The sequence below is a fragment of the Hevea brasiliensis genome, chromosome 8 (assembly GCF_030052815.1).
Source record: "Hevea brasiliensis isolate MT/VB/25A 57/8 chromosome 8, ASM3005281v1, whole genome shotgun sequence".
In the NCBI taxonomy this organism is placed as follows: Eukaryota; Viridiplantae; Streptophyta; class Magnoliopsida; order Malpighiales; family Euphorbiaceae; genus Hevea; species Hevea brasiliensis.
This window is the reverse complement of record NC_079500.1, coordinates 4,179,026-4,200,305: the sequence shown is the minus strand read 5'-3', so window position 1 is coordinate 4,200,305 and position 21,280 is coordinate 4,179,026. Positions and strand designations below refer to the sequence as shown.

General features: G+C 33.3%; 2 protein-coding genes across 2 annotated transcripts; both read left to right on the top strand.

Moving 5' to 3' along the window:
- The first annotated feature begins 5,740 nt into the window (after nt 1-5,740).
- On the top strand, nt 5,741-9,208 carry LOC131181971 (uncharacterized). The gene is made up of 6 exons (XM_058150582.1): nt 5,741-6,079; nt 6,164-6,777; nt 7,097-7,293; nt 7,461-7,483; nt 8,116-8,181; nt 8,549-9,208. Exons 1-6 carry the CDS (start codon nt 5,741-5,743, stop codon nt 9,206-9,208), a joined length of 1,899 nt encoding a protein of 632 aa, XP_058006565.1.
- Nucleotides 9,209-10,722: 1,514 nt separating this feature from the next.
- Nucleotides 10,723-12,084, top strand: LOC131181970 (F-box protein CPR1-like). Its single transcript, XM_058150581.1, has one exon. It carries the CDS (start codon nt 10,723-10,725, stop codon nt 12,082-12,084), a length of 1,362 nt encoding a protein of 453 aa, XP_058006564.1.
- Nucleotides 12,085-21,280: the final 9,196 nt, after the last annotated feature.

Sequence of the window (21,280 nt, the reverse complement as noted above, 5' to 3'; positions counted from 1 at the left end):
AGAATCAAATAAGTGAGGATATTTGGCTCGCATTTCAGATTCTGCCTCCCATGTGGCCTCACTACTTGAGTGATTATGCCACAAGACTTTGATCAAAGCCACTTCCTTAGACTGGAGTTTCCTAATTTGTCGATCTAAAATCTTTACTGGTTGCTCCTCATATGACATATCATCCCTAAATTGCATGGTTTGAGGTTGTAAAACATGAGATGGATCTGATACATACTTCCTAAGCATAGAAATATGGAAAACTGGATGTACATGTGCAAAACCAGGTGGAAGGGCTAAACGATAAGCAACTGCTCCAATTCTCTCCAAAATTTCAAATGGACCAACAAAACGAGGGCTAAGCTTCCCTTTCTTCCCAAACCTTATGATTCCTTTCATAGGGGAAACTCTCAGAAATACATGATCACCAATCATAAATTCTACATCTTTATGCTTAGGATCAGCATAACTTCTCTGTCGACTTTGAGCAGTCAAAAGTCGATCACGAATTAGTCGAACCTTCTCTGAAGTTAATTGTATCAACTCTGGTCTAGTAAGCCTTCTTTCTCCAACTTCATCCCAACAAACCGGTGACCTACACTTTCGACCATATAATGCCTCATATGGAGCCATCTCTATACTTGCCTGATAACTGTTATTATAAGCTAACTCCACTAAAGGCAAATGATGATCCCAACAGCCACCAAAATCCATAACGCATGCACGAAGCATGTCCTCTAATGTCTGTATGGTCCTTTCTGACTATCCATCCGTCTGAGAGTGAAAAGCAGTACTAAAGTCTACTCGTGTTCCTAAAGCTTCTTGGAATTTCTTCCAAAATCGAGAAGTAAACTGAGTACCATGATCAGAGATAATGGAAACTAGAACTCCATGAAGACTAACAATCTTGTTTATATACAACTGTGCAAGTTTAGCAAAATCATATATAGTCTTCGCAGGAAGGAAATGAGCAGATTTTGTCAATCTGTCCAATATCACCCAGATTGCATTGTAACTACCTCGTGTACTAGGTAAACCCACAACAAAGTCCATGGCAATATGCTCCCACTTCCATTCAGGGATAGGCAACGGCTGAAGTAACCCAGATGGTCTCTGATGTTCTGCCTTAACCTGCTGACAAGTCAAACATCTAGCAACAAAGTCTGCAACATCCCTCTTCATGCCACCCCACCAATAATGCTCCCTTAAATCACGGTACATCTTAGTTGAACCTGGGTGTACTGTGTAAGCAGAATGGTGTGCCTCCTCCATGATTTCTCTTCTCAACTCATCAACATTGGGGACACAAAGTCTAGTGCCATAACGAAGAACTCTATCATCATTCAACATGAATCCTTGAGCTTGGCCTTGATGAATATTATCTATAATCTCACATAGCTGAGAATCCCTCTTTTGAGCAGCCTTAATTCGATCAATCAAGATAGGCCTAACTCGAAAATGTGCTAAGAATGATCCAGCTATGATTTCAAACTCTACTCCCTGATCTAGCAACTAATGTAATTCACCAATCAAAGGCCTCATCTTGGTAGATATATGGGCTAAACTACCAGAAGACTTCCTGCTTAGAGCATCAGCCACCACATTAGCTTTTCCAGGGTGATACTATATGGTACAATAATAATCCTTCAGCAATTCTACCCATCTTCTTTGCCTAAGATTAAGATCACGTTGGTCAAAGATGTATTTGAGACTTTTGTGGTCAGTGAAGATTTCACAAGTCTTACCATACAGATAGTGCCTCTAGATTTTCAAAGCAAAAATTACTGCAGCCATTTCCAAATCATGAGTTGGATAATTCTGCTCGTGTCTTTTCAACTGACGAGAAGCATATGCAATAACCCATCCATGCTGCATCAAAACACATCCTAAACCAATCCTAGAAGCATCACAATATACTACATAACCCCCTGATTCGGATGGAAGGGCTAACACTGGTGCTGTAGTTAAACGAGTCTTAAGCTCCTGAAAACTTTTTTCACAAGCCTCAGACCACTGAAATTTCACATTCTTCTATGTCAACTTAGTTAAAGGTGCTGCAATACGAGAGAAGTCTTGAACAAACCGTCTATAATACCCTGCTAAACCCAAGAAACTACGAATCTCTGGCATAGTTGTGGGTCTAGGCCAATGAAGCACTGCCTCAACTTTCTTCTTATCAACGCACACCCCATCCTTAGATACTGTATGGCCTAGGAAAGCCACACTATCTAACCAAAACTCACATTTTGAGAACTTGGCATATAGCTTGTGTTCTCGTAAGGTCTGAAGGACAATTCTCAAATACTGTTCATGCTCCTCCTTACTCTTTGAGTACACTAGAATGTCATCGATGAACACTATAACAAATTGATCTAAGAAAGGCTTGAAAACTCTATTCATGAGATCCATAAAAGCGGCCGGAGCATTGGTAAGACCAAAAGACATTACAAGAAATTCATAGTGTCCATACCTAGTCCTAAAGGCCGTCTTGAGTATGTCTTCTTTCTTGACCCTCAATTGATGATACCCAGATTGAAGATCAATCTTGGAAAAATACTTTGCACCTTGAAGTTGGTCAAACAGGTCATCTATGAGTGGAAGAGGATACTTATTACGCACAGTTACTTTATTCAATTGCCTATAATCAATGCACATTCTCAAAGACCCATCCTTCTTCCGTACAAATAACACAGGAGTACCCCATGGAGAAACACTAGGGCGAATGAACCTCTTATCTAGTAGGTCTTGTAGTTACTCCTTCAACTCCTTAAGTTCTGCGAGTGCCATACGATAAGGTGGCATAGATATGGGCTCAGTTCCAGGGACTAAGTCTATACTAAACTTTACCTCTCGCTCCGGGGGTAAACCTGATAAATCTTCTGGAAACACATCAGGAAACTCCTTAACCACTGCAACATTCTCCAAACCTGCACCTTCTACCTGAACATCTCTAACATAACCTAGATACCCTTTACACCTCTTTCGCAATAATCGTCTAGCACTCACTACAGAGATAAGATTACTAGAGGCTATACTGTGATCTCCCTGAAATTAAAATTCTGCCTCCCCAGGAATTTTAAGGAGTACAACTTTATTATGATAATCCAATGAAACGTGATAAGTGGCTAAACAATCCATGCCTAAAATCACATTAAACTCAAACATATCTAAAGAAACAAGATCTACAACTAATTCCCTATCTCCAATGTGAACTATACATCCCCTATACACCATATCAGTGTCTATTGCGTTCCTCATAGGTGTTGATACAGATGAAGGAAACTCTAACAAAGTAGGTGGTGTACTAAATATCATGGAAAAGTATGGAGAAATAAAAGAATGGTTGTGTCCCAGTCTTAGCCATAGGCGTCTGTTAAGATGTCTGATTAATAGTTTGAGGGGGTACCTCCCTTGTTGGATCAAGGTTTGCACCATTAAGACCCTTGGCCTTAGTTCTCCTCTTACGTCTAATAGACCCAGGCACCTATTCATTTTAATAAACAAGCATTAAATTTGAAAATGTGAGCCAAATTAAGACAGGTGAAAAAGTACGAAGGACGCAGATATCTGAAGCAATGATAAACTGAAAAGACGTTAAGGATCCTATGCTCCGCAAGTTTACTAGACCTCAACCGAGCTCTGATACCAACTTTGTCACGACCCAAAATTCTAAATCGTGACCGGCGCATAATTTAAGTATTCTTAAATCATGCAAGCCTTATCAGAGTATCTTAAATGAATATATTGTCACTTACTAATCCCAAAAATAGACAAAATTCAATTAAACAAAATGCTGAATAAACATCATAAATATCCCATAGGTAAACTGAGTCTCTCTGATTTCAATAAAAACTTAAACTGTTCAATAAACTAAACTAATTATTAGCCCGAGAAAACATGAATTCGGGCATACCATGAGAATAAATCAAAGTTGTCCCTCTCCAGAAAATGGACTGAATATTTAGATCAGCTGTAGAATTCTACTGATCTGAAACAGATAACAGACAGAGAAAACGTGGTTTGAGCTAGATGCTCAGTGAATGATAATTATAGCACACAACGGAATAGGAACAGACAGACGCTTGATTAATTTCACAATAAATTTTCTATTCAATAAAATCATGCTCATGCTGTCAAAATCATTAATAAAATAACTTCACAAAACATATATATAAAAGAAATTCATTCAATAAAAATTTTATGGTACAGTGCACCAGGGTGATGATACCCCACATCACCAAAGGTCAGATGGTAAGCGCGCTACCAGATATCAGATACCTTCCTCCTCCTTCACAGATATCAATGCATATGATACTAATGCAAACCATAAACTGCAATGATGCATGACTCGACAATGCAACCTAATACCGTGATAGTCCACACGGCGGGGCCAGATAACAGAAACAGATACTGGGCACAGGTACCAATTCAAAACAGAAAATCAATTTGTACAAATCAATCAAAATCAATAAAAAATTTCAGATAGCAAATAATAACTGATAGTGCAATTTCAATAGTGTATTTCAATAGTTTCAGAGAGTCAATAAAATCAAATCAATCTCAAATCAATTCAATAAAATCAAATCAATCTCAAATCAATTCAATAAAATCAAATCAATCTCAAATCAATTCAGTAACACATCAGTAAAATTTTATAGTCAAATATCAATCAATATAAATACATTAAAGGCCTGTTCCCGGAATCCTAATGGGTTTAATGCAGAGATAGTTGGCAAAATCAATTATTTAATCAAAATCGAAATAAAATTCAATAATAAAATAAAACTCTAGAAAATCACATATAAAATCATTGTTAAAATATTGATTTAAAATTTCATTTAATAACAAACTTAATGCTAAGAAATTTTAAAAGGGACAAAAATGGTGCCATGTACTATAATTACCACTCACCTGGAACCTCCAAAATAATAGCTAGATTCAATAAAAGAGAAACAATTTCAGCTGACAGAATGAATATTTGAATCTCCTACATACCTAAAATATAAAGAAAATATCAAATAATAATAAAATATAATAACTTATATTTATATATATATATATATATATATATATATATATATATATATATATATATATATATATATATATATATATATGAACAGGACTGACGTAGTGAGGCAATGTAGTGAACAGGGCCTTGACGCGCTTCAATTGGTATGTGAACAGGGACGAGACGAACTGAACAGTTATACTTTTGTATATATATATATATATATATATATATATAATAATCAATTATTATCTAATAATAATTATGATCAATCTAATTTAATACCAATGATCGAAAATAAAATTTTTTTTAGAGTAATTGTAACAGATCAAAAAAAATAAAATAAAATTAGATTCACCCATTATTGAATAAGGAATGAGAATTCTTACCTTGAAAACAGAATCGAATGTGATAAATAGAGAAGTAAAAATTTAGGAATTCTCTGTTGAGAGTATTTGATAGAAAAAGGAGGTGACAAACAAGTTTTGAGAGTAAAATTTAGCAGAAGAGATTATTAGGGTATATATATATATTTTAAGAGTTCTATTAGGTGTAGAATGGGATAAGAGTTATTATTAAACTGGGTTGTTCAGATTGCAGATATATATTTAATTTCAAAAATAATATATATATCTAAAAATAAATAAGCAGATCATCTAATAAAAAAAATATATATTTTTATAAATATATTAAATTATTGTTAGCTAATTAAAATAAAATAATAATAAATAAAAAATGTATATGGGTTTTCACAATGGTGATCTCTTGGAGTTTTGGGCTCCTTTTCTTTTGGTGCATCTTGGTGGCCCAGACACTATCACTGCTTTTTTTGTTGAGGATAACCAATTGTGGTTTAGGCACTTGCTTGCATTCATAACCCAGGCCGTTGCTACTGGTTATGTGTTCATCAAAACACTTCCCAGAAACAGGGTTGTGATCCCAACAACGCTCTTGTTTATAGTAGGGATAATCAAATATTTGGAGAGCACTTCTTCTTTGTATTTTGCGAGCAAGGATAAATTCAAAGATTCCATGCTCATAAATCCAGATCCTGATGTCAATTATGTCAAGCTTTCGGAGGTACTTTCAGAGAAACCAGACGAAATCAGAAAAAAGAAAACATCTGAACCTGAAGGAGAAACCGAGGTTACGGATATGCGTTAGGAAAAAAGAGGCTTAGACAATGTCAAAGTGGTGGAGGAGGCTTACGAGTTCTTCAAAATCTTCAAGAGACTTATTGTTGATCTCATCCTCAGCTTCAAGGAGCGTGATGAGAGCCAAAACTTTTTCAATAGCATATCTACAGAAGATGCTTTCAAAGTAATAGCCGGAGAGCTCAACTTCTTGTATGAAGTTCTCTACACGAAAGTAGTGATTGTTCACTCCAAGTGGGGCATGTTTTTCCACTTCATATCATTTGGTTCAGTCGTGTTATCCCTTACTATCTTCCATTTCCAGGTAAAAAAGTATGCTTTCGACAAGTTTGGTGTTAAGCTTACTTATTCTCTGCTGTTTGGTGCCATAGGACTTGATATATTATCATTCTTCATGGCCATTTTCTCAAAGCCCGACAGATGGTGGTATCTTGGAGAATTCACTGTGCCTAGAGAAAGATCACCTCATTGGGCATTGAATCTCTTCAGAATATCACCTCAATGGGCATTGAGTCTCTTCGGAAACTTCATCAGTCTAAAAAAATCAAAGAAGGTTGATCTTGAACCAGACAAACATGCAACTTTGACTGTGCCGTTTCTGTTTCGCATGTGGTATGAATCTGTGTCTGGCCATAACTTGATAAGATACTGTTTCAAAAAATGTCCAAGCGAGATCCATAATCTCAATCTGTTAAAATTATGACTCAAAATCCTAGTAAGATTTGAAGAGTCTTTTTCCTAATTTAAGTAGGAGAAATATTCCTCAATAGGATGGAGGAATATTTCCTATATAAAGTAGAACTCTTATTTAAGTGTTATTTCTAAATTGAGTGGGACTCCTAATCAGATTAGGATTGAGGGAATTAGTACTATAAATAGGAGAATGGTGGAAAGGATTATTTGGCTTTCAGCTTATGAAGTGAGGCTGTCTCCCATTGTATAGAGGGGCCTTGCCAATTACTGAGGATTTAGCTCTGTCTATTGATAAGGGGCACTTGCCCATTGATGAGGGGCACTTGCCCATTGTAGTGAAGAGAGGCTTCGGCCTAAGATGGAGAAATGACATAGAATTTAAGAGGAAGGGATTCTTGTCCATTGATGAGAGGGCTCTAGCCCTTGTAGTTGAAGGCACCCTTTGTGGTATAGTGTTGTAATAGTAAATACATTGGGATATGTCTAAAGGAGACTGAGAGGGACTAATATATTTACTATAAGCAGTTTGATGTTGTATAATTTCTCTTGGGTGTAATTGAATTTATGGGTAGTATAGTTTTAAGCTTGTAATGATGATTTATTACTATTGATAGTGGAAGATGGCATGCCCGTTGATGTAGTCCTATGTTGAAGGGGTGAACCACGTAAATATTGGTGTTTTGTGTATTTGTTTTATTTCTTTACAGTTTACACGCTTCCGTGGTGCATAGCAAATTGATATCAGAGCATGGGAATGATATTGGTGAGTTTGGTTGAAGGTGGAGTTGCTGCGACATGTAAAAGTCGCACATGCAATAGTGGTGATGATGGAGAGTTGAAATTGAAGTGGAGCTTTTGATGCAAAATCGATAAGATTGATTACGTGAAAATTTTTTGAAGAAAGAAGCAAGCTACATCCAAGATGAAGATCAGAGAGATTGATGATTTGAAGGGTTCAAGCTCAAGCATAGAGATGTGATGATTGAAGGCACCTAAGAATTTGAGGTATGCAATGGTTATTGGATTTTGAGTCAATATGGAGATTGTTAGAATTATGACTCAAAATCTTAGTAACATCTGAAGAGACCTTAGAAATATTCCTCAATAGGATAGAGGAATATTTGTAGAACTCTTATTTTAGTATTATTCCTAAATTGAGTGGGACTCCTAATCAGATTAGAATTGAGAGAATTAACACTATAAGTAGGAGAATAGTGGAAATGGTTATTTGGCTTTCAGCTTATGGAGTGAGGCTGTTTCTCATTGTAGAGAGGGGCCTTGCCAATTACTGAGGATTTGGCTCTGCCCATTGATGAGGAGCACTTGCCTATTGCAGTGAAGAGAGGCTTTAGCCTAATGTGGAGAAAGGACATAGAATTCAATAGGAAATGATTCTTATCCATTGATGAGAGGGCTTTAGCCCATATGGTTGAAGGTATCCTTTGTGGTGTAGTGTTGTAATACTAAATATATTGGGTTATGTTTAGAGGAGATTGAGAGGGACTGACTAATATATTTACTATAAGCAATTTGATGTTGTATGATTTCTCTTGGGTGTAATTGGATTTATAGGTAGTATAGTTTTGAGCTTGTAATGATGATTTATTACTATTAATAATGTAAGATGGCATGTCCGTTGATGTAGCCTGAGTGAATCACGTAAATATTAATGTTTTATGTATTTATTTTATTTTTTTTACAGTTTACACGCTTCCGCGTTGCACAACACAATCATTCATATTTGGGAATTGATAAAAGTTTTCATCAATGTGGCATCACCAACAATTTCTGTCAGTGCATAAAGACTAGACCTAAAAAGGTCACTCGGTTTTCGTGCATTGATAAAGCCATCCAGTGCCTGAATGCTTTCAAGGATCGACTCATTGATCTTGTGGGCCTCAAGGATTTTCTGGATGAGATAACATATGTTTCCAGCAAGCCACTGACAATGGAGCTCTGGGAATATATTTTCGGTGAGCTGCAAAAGAGATCTCGGTTGATAGATGATGCAGAAACTGTCAGGAAAATATGTTCGGCTAGAGGTGACTGGGTTCTTCAAAATAATGGTTTGGATAAACAAAGGAGTGACGAGTTAATATCTTATGTTCTTGCTGTCCCTTATGACGAGAGCATCCCGATGTGGCACATTGCAACTGAGCTCTTGATCAATGATAAAAAGGAGAGAGAAAATAAGAGTAATGAAAGAGAATTCAGTAAAATTTTGTCAGATTACATGCTGTATCTTTTAATTATGCAGTCGACAATGATGGCTACTGTGGCAGGAATTTTTGAGGTAAGGTTTAAAGATACCTGTGCTGATGCTGAAAGATTTTTTAGAAAGAGAGGCATAAGATCATATTAACTAAAGAAAGCATGTCAAATGATTCCTGAAGTGAATACAGAGTTTAAGGCAACAGAAGTGAAGGGAGATGGAAGCAAATCTGTATTGTTCACTGCAAGTATGTTAACCAAAGAGCTGAAAAAATTGAAAGAACAGAAATGGAAGATACTGAGCAGTGTGTGGGTGGGGATGATGTCATATGCTGCAAATCATTGCACTGCAACATCCCATGATCGACAATTAACCAAAGGTGGAGAACTTGTTACTTTTGTTTGGCCATTGATGGCTCATTTTGGCATTGGAAATCAATTCCAAGGTAACGTAAGCTTACTGCGTCTTTAAGGACAAATATAATCATAGCGTTGCCTTTGGGTTAGTAGTGATCCAAAAGACAAGCAAGTTGTATCAATTATCTGGGATTTTAATTAATGAAATTTGATGTGTTATTATTATTATTTTTTATTTTATTCTTGTTTCTTAGTATGTGAAATTTGAACTCTATGGATTGAGAAAAATGAATGGAAAGTAAAAGAAAATAAATCTAATTTCTCCCATTTTATTTTTCTTATTCAAATTCTTTTCATAAGGGAAAAGAACTAAATTCCATTATATTTTTAAAATCAATAAAAGAAATTTGAAAATAGAATCAAATTAAAAGGATAAAACTGAAATGTCCAATTGGTTAAACTGGATGGGCTTGCGACTTCCCAGCAACCTCTTATCTGAGGTCCAGTATTTTTTTTCAAAGCCAGTAGATCCTCGGCTCAATAAAACAGATCAGACGCAGCAAGAAGAGCAAATCCCATATAAACAAATCCAGCTGAGCGGATTTTTAAAGAGTTCATATTTAATTTATTAAAATTTTTTCAAACAGCTAAACTTGTGTCGAACTTAAATATAATTTTTATAAGTTCAAGCTTGATTCTTTAGACAATGAGCTATAAACTAGTTGAGTCAAATTAAATTTTTTATTAAATTAAATCTCAAGTAGTTAAGACTCATTTAAAAATAAAATTTAAGTTTATAATTATAAAGTTCATACTAATTAATTTATATTCGCTCTCATAAAAAAAATACCTTAATTTTTATTAAAAAATAAATTTAAATTATAAATAATTATATTTAATAAATATATTTTATACATAATAATATTATAATTTTGAATAATACATATTTTTAAAATATTTTTATATAAAATAATAAATATTTATAATATAATAAAGTATAATAATTAATATAAATATTTTTACAAATAAATTTATTAAATAAGCTGCTCGTAAGCTTTAATGAATAAAATATTATTAAGTTCAAACTCAATTTATTCATTAAATGAGCTTAAAAATCAAGTTTAAATTTGATTTTTTTTTTAAATAAGCTAATTTTTATTTAGTCGAATATGGATGCTAATTGGTTAAACTGGATGGGCTTGCGACTTCCCAGCAACCTCTTATCTGAGGCCCAATATACTTTTCAAAGCCAGTAGATGCATAGCTCAATAAAACAGAGCAAACGCAGCAAGAAGAACAAAAAGAAAAATGTCTGATCATCTTCCTCAAGAATTGCTCGCAGAAATTTTGTCAAGATTGCCGGTGAAATCAATCCTCATATGCAGATGCGTTTCCAAAACTTGGTACTCTTTAATCACCAACCCTTCTTTCATAGACGACCACCTCAAGAAAACCGCTGCAAGAAACAGTGGCCTACTTTTCTTTAGGTACAGCACCAGAGAACTTGTTTGGCCATTTAAAGAAAATGTGCGTTATTTGCTATACCCAGATGAGTCTTTCCCTGCAAACCCTGTTGAAGAACTTGATTGCCCATTTAAAGGCGTAAAGCGTATAGTTAATATAGTGGGTTCTTGTAATGGGGTCTTTTGTCTATCTGATGATGTTTATGGCAAATACACTGAGAAAGCTGCTTTATGGAACCCTAGTTTTAGAAAGATTGTTAACATTCCTTGTCCAAATTTTACGTTTACCTCATATGGACCCTATATACACTCACTTGGGTTTGGCTTTGATTCCACTACTGATGATTATAAGCTTGTGAGAATAGTGTACTCGCATTTTAACTTTGGTGAGATTCGGCCTTTTGTTGAGATTTACAGTTTGAGAAGTAGGGGTTGGAGAAAGGTTGATAATAATCTGAAATATGTCATGCTCGAGGGCTCAACGTCTGCTTTTCTGAATGGAGCTTGTCATTGGGTTGCCATTAAGGAGGATGGTATAAGCGAAGTGATTGTGTCCTTTGCTTTGGGAGAAGAGGTGTTTGGAGAAATGGAGGTACCAGATTGTTTGGTTAAGAAATATATCTTTATGGATATTGCTGTGTTTGATGGATCACTTTTGCTGGTTCCTTTTATGAAATTTACTACGGAAAGGTGTTTTTCAGTTTGGATGATGAAAAAATATGGTGTTCCAGGATCTTGGACCAAACTTTTCAATATTTCACATTCGGAAGGGATACGAAGGTTAGTTGCATTTAGGCAAAATGGTAAGGTTCTATTGGCAAAAGAGGATGGAGAGCTAGTTTTCTATGATCCAAAGACAGAAGAAATCTCGGCTACAGAAATTTTGGGCAATTCACGCTCCTTTTATTTGGACACTTTAGTGGAGAGTCTTGTTTTACTCGATGAAGCAAATGAATTTGCAGAGGAGGAAGCTTCTGAGGATGATGGCACAAATGGAGTTTCAAAGGAGCCTTCTTCTTCTCCTGATGGCGTGGACAAGGACTTGCAGAAGATCAGTGAAGGGAAGAAGAATGCCAACAGTCCTATGATACTGAACGAAGCAAATGAAATCTTCGAGGAGGTTGCACCTAGTTCTAATTCAACGATTGATAAAGCAAATGAAGAATCAAAGGAAGAAGCACAGGGAGAGTCAATTTCTACAGAATGAAGCAAATGGTGTCTTGGGGAGCATGATTCTCCTGCACACATTTTATCAAATTCCAGCAACTGGATGTTCAAATCAATGGTCTTCATGTGCTAGTGTGGACCAGAACTAGTAGTGGTTGTAGCTCTATCGTACATAAGCTTAATGGAGCATCTATCGAGTTTTTGTGATTGCAAATTTAGTTATAGCATTAGATTTTAATATCAACTTTAAAAACATAGCTCTGAGTCTTGAATCTTGATCAGCTAGACTCCATTACAATGCATATTTTCATATGATTAGGTCTGCCCATCTGATTTTTGAATGTTAGAATGTACATTTGCGTGGTGTTTTGGACTAGATACTGAGATTTTAATCAATGAAATTAGATGTTTTATTATTTTTTTTTCTATTTTATGCTTGTTTCTTAATATATGTAATTTGAACTCTAACCTTTGTTTGAATTGATGAATATGAATGGAAGGTAAAAGAAAAGAAATTTAATTTCTCCCATGTTGATCTTTTATTTAGATATTAAAATAAAAATAGAAGAGGAAAGAGGAGAAATAAACAGAATAAAAGAAAATTTTCATTTCTTAAATTTTCATTTCTCAAATCCTCTTAACTGACCTAAAGTATTTTCTTCTAAATACAGTAAAAAAAAGAGAAATAGGAGAATAAATGTATCACTTATATTATATTTATTAAATATTTTTGAACATAAAAGAGAGTATAATTATATTTTTTTTTTCCAAAAAAAAATTGTTTTTATCATAGTTTAATAATTTATTGGAGAGATTAGATTTACTTTCATTTCTTTTCTCTTTATTTTTCTTATTCAATTTCTTTTCATAAGGGTAATATAACACCCCTATTTGTATAGCCTGGTATATTTCACTATTCCGGTGACCTGTGTCGGTCCGGATAATTAAGTAGATTAGAACCATATCTAAGACAACTAGATAAGCCATAAACACAAATAATTAGTAATTATCAATTAGTTAAGTATAAATAAGAAAAACAGAACATAAGAGGTTAAATGAGCCGAGAGTCACAGCGATGGGTGACCTTTTCAGGAACGACTGCGAAGTCGATTTAAACTGTAACGGCCTCACCATAGGTAGTCCGTACATTTTACTATTCCGACAACTAATGTCTGTTCGAACAGTTAAAATGTCTGGAACTACACTTAAACTATAGTGAGGAGGCATAAATTGAAGGAATAAATGTTAAGAAAATATTGGAAAAATTTAGAGGAAATAAAGAAAAATTTAGAGGAAATAAAGAAAAATTTAGAGAATTTATTTATTTGGTACAAAAATAATAAAAATAACCCAATATGCACCATGAAGGGCATTTTGGTCATTTCACCCGCAGAGGTGAATTTTGACCTAAATGTCAAATTAAAATTTAGAGAATGAAATAATTAACATAAATTAAAATTACAAGTTTATGAATTTGAATTAGGAAAAAAAAGAAGAAGAGAAAAAAAAAAAAAAAGAAAAGAAGCTAAGCTTATGACATAAAAAAATAAAGTATAATAAAATACATATATGTATGACACAAGAGACCAAATCTACCTACCACAAGTCATCTTCCTCACCTCTCTTCTCTCTCTCCCTCTCTTTGAACCGTCCACCATGGGAGCTCTCTCCCTCCATTTTTGTTCTTCTTAAAGCTTGATTTTCCAAGCTTTCTCCTCCCCAAAACCCATAGTCCCCTTCATTAAAAAGTTAGCCCACTCTATAAGGAAGCCATTGATAGTGAAAAGAAGAAGAAAAGTTGAAGTTTGACAAGTTACCCAAGAGGTTAGTACCTAATCTTCCTTTCTTCCTTTATTAATCCTTGAGTTAAGGTTAAAATGAAGTGAAATTTGTAAGAAACTAAAAGAAATAGGTGAGTTATGGGGGGAGTGAATTTTTGGTACCCATGGTGAGTGATGGTTTTTGATGACTATAATGTATATAAAGTGATTTAATGATGTTGGTTGATGCATTATAAGTATTAGAAGTTGATTTACATTGAGATTTTATGAGGTTGAAATTGTGAGTTAGGGTTTGGCCTAACTTTGGTATTTTTGTATTATACCATGCAATTGGGATTGTTGAGATGTGTTGATGATATTTAGAAGTGCCTTGAATGTCAAATTGAAGCAAGGAAGTTGGAGGAGAAATGAATTATTGGAAGTGCTATTTTCTGCAGGTTGTGTTTGTTGAGGGCAGTATACATTTTAGGCCATAAATGAAATTGTGTGACCCCAATTGGTATGAGGCCAATTGGGGGTGAAACTAGACCCAAAATAGCCCATATTCTATGAAGAAACCATGCCCAAATTCTGTCCAAAACTTGACCTAAATACTGTCTAAATCCGGATTTACCCTGTACCCAACCCAGAAAATGACCAAATGAACAGTACGTGTTCATTTGGTCATAACTCTCTCTATACTGATCCAAATGACCTAAAATTTTACCAATGGAAAGTTTAGACATAGGGCTACACTTTTCATGAGAACCACTTAACCCAGTTTTGCCTTTAACCAATTCAAATTGTTAGCATAAGTTGGGTCACTGAAACAGCTAACCCAGAAAATGACCAAATGAACAGTACGTGTTCATTTGGTCATAACTCTCTCTATACTGGTCCAAATGACCTAAATTTTACCAATGGAAAGTTTAGACATAGGGCTACACTTTTTATGAAGACCACTTAACCCAGTTTTGCCTTTAACCAATTCAAATTGTTAGCATAATTTGGGTCACTGAAACTGCCAACCCAGAAAATGATCAAATGAATAGTACGTGTTCATTTAGTCATAACTCTCTCTATACTGGTCCAAATGACCTAAAATTTCACCAATGGAAAGTTTAGACATAGGGCTACACTTTTTATGAAGGCTACTTGACCCAGTTTTGCCTTTAACCAAATCAAATTGTTAGCACAAATTTAGTCACTAAAACTGCCAACCCAGAAATTGTCCCAAAATACTATTCCTTTAGTATTTTGACCATAACTTGAGTTCTATAACCCCAAATTCAGTGATTCAAAAGCTGAAATTCAAGTTTAAACATAGAGGAGCAATTGTTATGAAGGAAGTGTGACTAAATAGACATCCTAACCTAGTCAAATTCCTAGATAAAGATAACACATCAACGTGAACCTAAAGAAAGGTTCATGGGAAAAATGCTATATAGGATAATTAAAATACTCATAAGGAAAATTTAATTTTAAAAATGATATGAATATGTAAATTAGGACTAATGTCCTATTAATATGAAATTAATGGTACCAATGAATAGTACTAGAAAATAGTAATAGTGAATAGTGCTAAATTAATTAAAAAATGTTTAATTGCCCATAGTATACCTAGACTTATTTATTTAGTTTGGATAAATTGGTATACCAATTAGGGACTACAGATAGCAGTACTGCCTACCGAGAAAATCATGAACTGATAATATATATCTGGTATAATTGTTCTACAGGCTATATGCCTACTTACTGGCCATTGTGCCTACTTTATTTCTGGCTTTACAAGCCTGACAGCAGGTCTCGTGCACGACAGCTGGCCTCGTGCCTAACAGACGTATTCTATATAGACATATGGCTGTCTAACCAGTATACACCCGTGCATCCAGCCTTTATAAATTTATCATAGGTTTCTTGGGCACTGATAAAAATTAATTAAGACTTAAAATACAATAAGTAATCATAAAAGATCTCGATAATGTTAGTTGTTTCCAAAGAGCAATAAAAATATAAAAGATCAAGAAATTATGAGTTGCATATATTATTTCAAATTATTAAATTATTGTTATTATAAATTATGCACCACTAAGCGTTATGCTTAGCGCGTTGGTTTTTCATCTCGTAGGTACTAGAGATCAGTCGCAGCAGCCGCAGCAGCACCACCAGTAGTGCACTGACAGAGTTCTGATCAGATCTGCAATTGTCCAGAGTCACCTCACCGGTCTTTTGTATTTTGGTAGGGCCCATGTATAGACTAGTATTTTGGTTCATTATGTTTAGTCATGATGTAATTACTAGTTTATGATGTATTTCATTTTGGACTTGAAATGAAAACTTATAATTTATTATCTATGAATTTCTATATGAGTGCAATAGATGACACTTCATTTTGAGATCTCATAAATAGTTGTGAATGATATGATAAAAGAGAATATGATATGAAAATATGTGAGATGACTATGAATATGTTAACAGGTGATAGTGGAACCCGACAGATGCTAATAAAACAGGGGAGGCTCTGTCCGGGTCTCCACAGAAATAAGATAAAAAAAAAATTTCTACACATTGAATACATGTTTTAAATGACATTAAAAGTTTACAATAGATATGATAAAACAAGATAGGGTGCTCCGGCACCAAATGTGGCACTTCTTGCTTGGCTATACAGTAGACGGGTAAGGGGTGTCACATAAACTCAAATTTTGAACCGTAAAATGCGACGCTGCGGTCCTTAGGACTATTGCAAACATAGTGGAAAAGAGAAAATCATGAAAAAGAATAGTTAAGCATGTCAAATAATTAGGTCAGAGATCCGGAAGAAATATTGAATTATTTGCAAATCGGGTCGAACAGGCGAGGGGCAATTTAGTCAATTGACCCCTAGAGCTGACTCCTGACCTAACTGTCAAATAAAATCGGAGAAAAGAAAATTTCAGAATCAGAAATTAAATTAAAGAACTAATAGAAAAATTACTCACCATTGTTAAAACTTATTTTGGCAACTAGAATAGGAGCTTGAAGAAGAAAGAAAAAAGAAAGGAAGAGATTGGAAGAGAAAGAAAATTATGCATAAAGTTAGTAAGCAAACTTGACATTTTTAGTTTAATCAATGTATTTATAGCATAAAAAACTTATAAATATGCTTAAAATGAAATGAAAAGATCCTTGGAGGACTAGAAGTAAATTTAGCCAGCTAGGGTTTGTGTTGGAAATACTTGTGTTTTGATTGAATTAATTATGTTAGGAAGCTTAATTGAGTGATGGAGTGATGTTAGTATGCTTAGAATTAATTAAATGTAAAAATTAGTGTAGTTAGGGTTTTGACACCTAGGGTTTGTAAGACAAAAATGTAAAAATTTGTTAAAGGATGTGTTTGACCTTGTTGGAGTTGAAAATTTGTCATTTGTGACCAATTGAAGTATGTTGGAAGTGTTAGAATTAGGTTCAAATTCGGATTGATTAGGGACATGCTGGAGGCAGCATGACCAAGGTCCCTTTCAGGGATCAAAATTAAAAATTTACAATCCCAATTAGTGTGAGGCCAATTGGTAATGAAACTAGATACAAAATGACACATTTTTCATTTAGGAATCATGCCCAAAAAGTTACCATAGAATAGTGAACAAATTGACAAATCCGGACTTAGGTATTTTGCCCTGTACAAAATGACCAAATGAAGTTGTTCATTTAGCCATAACTTGGGCTAGGTAGATCTAAATGATCTAAAATTTTACCAGTAGAAAGCTGAGATATAGACCTACAACTTTCATGAAGAACACAAACCCAAATTATGCCCTTAACCAAGTCATTTAACCACTCAAAATTAGTGACCTAAAACTGCCAGAACCAGAATTTGCCCAGAAAATCTGGGTTAAGTCCAATCCGGCAGCCATGATTCAAATGGCTATAACTTGAGCTACAAAACTCCAATTAGAGTGATTCAAAAAGGAGAATAAATTTAAGACAATAAGGAACAATTTCTATGAGAAAACTTAGCCAAATTCTAACAACAAAATGACCAATGAAACAATGCAACATAAGATACCAAAACTGAAAATTTAAAAATTTACCTAAAAGACCTAAGTTTTAAGAAAACAACCAAAACCAATAAAATTGGTGACCAAAATGTGGTATGTGAGTATAGTTAGAATTCCCATATCTATTAAGCCTTAGAAAGTCAATAAATTAACTTAAATAGTGTAGTAAATAGTAACCCCGAAATATAAATTTTAAAGAACGTCAATTTTAGCATATTAGAGCTAGGTAAAAGTAAATTTTGATTTATTTTTAGATTCATGATAAGTTATGATACTGAAACACTATGAAACTGTGTGTTTCAGTGGAAAAGAATACTGGGAAAGAACCCGAGGGATCGAGTCAAGGCCAAGAGATGACTCGTATAAGGTTTGTGCACAACATCAATATGCTTTAAAATTCATTTACAAAGTGCATGAAATGTGTATTATGCTTTTGCTTTGAATTGTTGAAAGTTTATTTGTGTATGTTTGAAATGGCAATAAATGTTTAGTAAATTGTTAAGATAAGTTTTGAAACCACAGTGTCATGATCATATATTTGAACACTTCACTAGCACGACTAGTGGGGGAAATCAGTTTCGAATTTTGATTCCTTCTCTGGCTGAAGTGTAGAGGTGTGTGCTAGTAGAAGAAGAAAAAGAATGGGTTTCCATATATTTGAGCTAGCTAGCCTTGTGATGTGACTTCTCCTTAGCCTCTGGCTATTGAGATGATATTTGTTTCAAATGGCATGATATAATTGTGTATTTTTATGAAATTTGTTTTGAGACTTTTGCAATGAAATTGTTTGGATTAAAATCTTATAAATCATGTTTTGAATTTATATTTCAGGTTCAGTTTAATTTTTGAATAAATATGATTTAAATTCCGCATAAAGATTATTTTTAATATGTTGTGCACCATTGAGTCCTAGTACTCAGTGATGGCTGTTATTGCTGACACAGATATAGAGACTAGAGGAGCAGCAGAGTAAGCTGCTGAGGATTGAGGAGCTACCTGCCTTGAAGTCTATCGGGTATATTTTATACCCTGATTATAAAACCTATTTTGATATATGTAAATGTATGTAACTGTATGGACATGTAAAATTGGTTATGAGCAGTTGTATAAATTTATATAGAGTTGTATAAATCTTGTAATTAATTTTGGTTTGGATTTTTCCTAATGTAAATTTTTGTAATGATGCATATAAATTGTTTTATCTTTAATGAAATATGAATGGAAGTACTTTGTTTTAATTTGAATGAAATTGAATTATAGTATTTTGATGATGTTGAATTTTAGAAATTGAGATATGATGTTGAAATTGGTTGGGATGGCTGTGAAATTGATGAAGTTGTTGAGATAAATTATTGAAAGTGTTTTTTTTTTCAGGTATTTGAAGAACTGTTTTCTCAAAATACAGACAGCACTCTGCCGAAATTTTTATAAAATTTACGGAAAAATAAAATGGAAAAAAAATTTTAAATAGTTTTCAAACTCTAATTAAATGTTTTAATACCCAGTAGAAAATGCTCGCCACTTATGAAAGTAAGAAAATTGTTTTAAAATCCCTTGTAGGGTACTTAATGAGTTATCGGTAGGTGAAGTTCGGTAGTTCATTAGGTATTCTACGGGATCATGTTATGCCTTACAAAGGGGTAAGATGTGACAGGTAAAGAACTAAATTCCATTATATTTTTAAAATCAGCAAAAGAAATTTGAAAATAGGATCATTATTCTTCTCCTGAGGGTGTGGACAAGTAGGACTTGAAGAAGAACAGTAAAGCAAATGAAATCTTGGAGGAGGATGCATCTATTTCTAGTTCACACATGTTAATTAATGAATCAAATGATGGAATCAAAGGAAGAAGCATAGAAAGAGTTCATTTCTGCAGAATGAAGCAAACGGTATCTTGGGGAGCATCGTTCTACTGCAAACATTATTCAAAATCAATGGTCTTCTTGTGCTAGCATATGTGGACCAGAGTAGCAGCAGTAGCCTATGTAAGCTTAATGGAGCATTTTAACAAGTCTCTGTTATTTGTAAATTAATTCCTTTTGACAGGATGTTAAAGTTTCATTATGGTAAGGAAAATATTTAGCACCTAAGTTTGGGCTTTAGTTCTAGCATTTTGAAGCATAGCTCTATGTCTTGAGTCTTGATCAACTAGGCCCTAATACAGCATGTCATGTGCATATCTTCATATGATTAGGTCTTCCCATTGGATTTTTGAATGTTATGTAACATAGGTGTTACATCTGCATGGTGTTCTAGACAAAATACCGAGTTTCAGAATACTCATAGCCTGTTTTAGTATAAAGTTAACGCATACACTCATTTAGTTCATATATTTTATTTTTTTTGTTAAATTATTTAGTCGTTTTGTTAAATTTTTTAATATTTATGCTATTCAAATTATTATTTAGTCTTTTTATTTTTAAAAAATTAATTAGTTGATCTTGTATTTTAAAAAATTGCTATTCAGTTTTTTTATTTTAGTGAAACTAATTAATTTATTTATATATTTTGAACAATATTGTATTTTAAAAATATACTCCTCAATAAAAATTGAAATTTTGTTTTGTAAAAATTAAATTTAAATTTAATTTTTTTTCATTTTTAAGTTTTTGGACATCTTTTTTGTGTGCTTCTTTGCTGGTAAATAATTTTTCTTAATTATTTAAAAATTTAAGAAAATTGATTTTTTTTTATGTAGATTGCTTATACTATTTTTATGAAGAGAGAATAAGAAGGAAAAGGATTAGGGTAATTTAGGTATAAAAAATAATTATAAGAGTAAATAATTAATGGAGTTAAATTATAGAGATCAACTAATATGTTTTTCTAAGATATAAGAACTAATTAATTAATTTTACTAAAATAAAGAGACTAAATAGTAGCTTAATCAGTATTAACTAACGAAAAAATTAATGAAGAAATTAAATAGTTTAATGGAAGTAAAATATAAAAACTAAATAACATATTTTTTAAAATATAAAAATTAAATAATTAGTTTTATTAAAATACAGAACTAAATAATAATTTATTCTACCTTAAAAAAAAACCTCATTTTATTTAAAAATTTCTTAAATATTAAATTAACAAAAACAAATATATAAACTAATAAAATGAGGGTTTTATTTGTTTAATTATTTAATCGTAAACCTTTAAAATTTGTTTAAAAATTAAGAACACGTGCAGTAACTACAATTCTAGAATTCCTCTCAGTTTTATTTGAATTTCTACTTCTTCAATTCCTTAAAAGAAAATCTTTATATTTTAATAATAATATTAAATAATATTTTTATTTTGGAATTAATATTCAATTTAATATTTTGTGTAGAAAAATTATGAAAGAATATTTTGAAATTACTAGAAGAAGAAAAATTATGTGTAGAAAGAAAGAGTAACGGCCTCTATTCCAGAATCTTCTATTGTTTATATACAAAGAAA

Coding starts and splice junctions, on each gene's coding strand:
- LOC131181971 (XM_058150582.1), top strand. CDS start 5,741: ATGGGTTTTCACAATGGTGATCTCTTGGAGTTTTGGGCTCCTTTTCTT. Junction 6,778..7,096: donor CGCATGTGGTATGAATCTGT/GTCTGGCCATAA, acceptor CCCATTGTATAG/AGGGGCCTTGCCAATTACTG. Junction 8,182..8,548: donor AGGAGCACTTGCCTATTGCA/GTGAAGAGAGGC, acceptor TTTTTTTTACAG/TTTACACGCTTCCGCGTTGC.
- LOC131181970 (XM_058150581.1), top strand. CDS start 10,723: ATGTCTGATCATCTTCCTCAAGAATTGCTCGCAGAAATTTTGTCAAGA.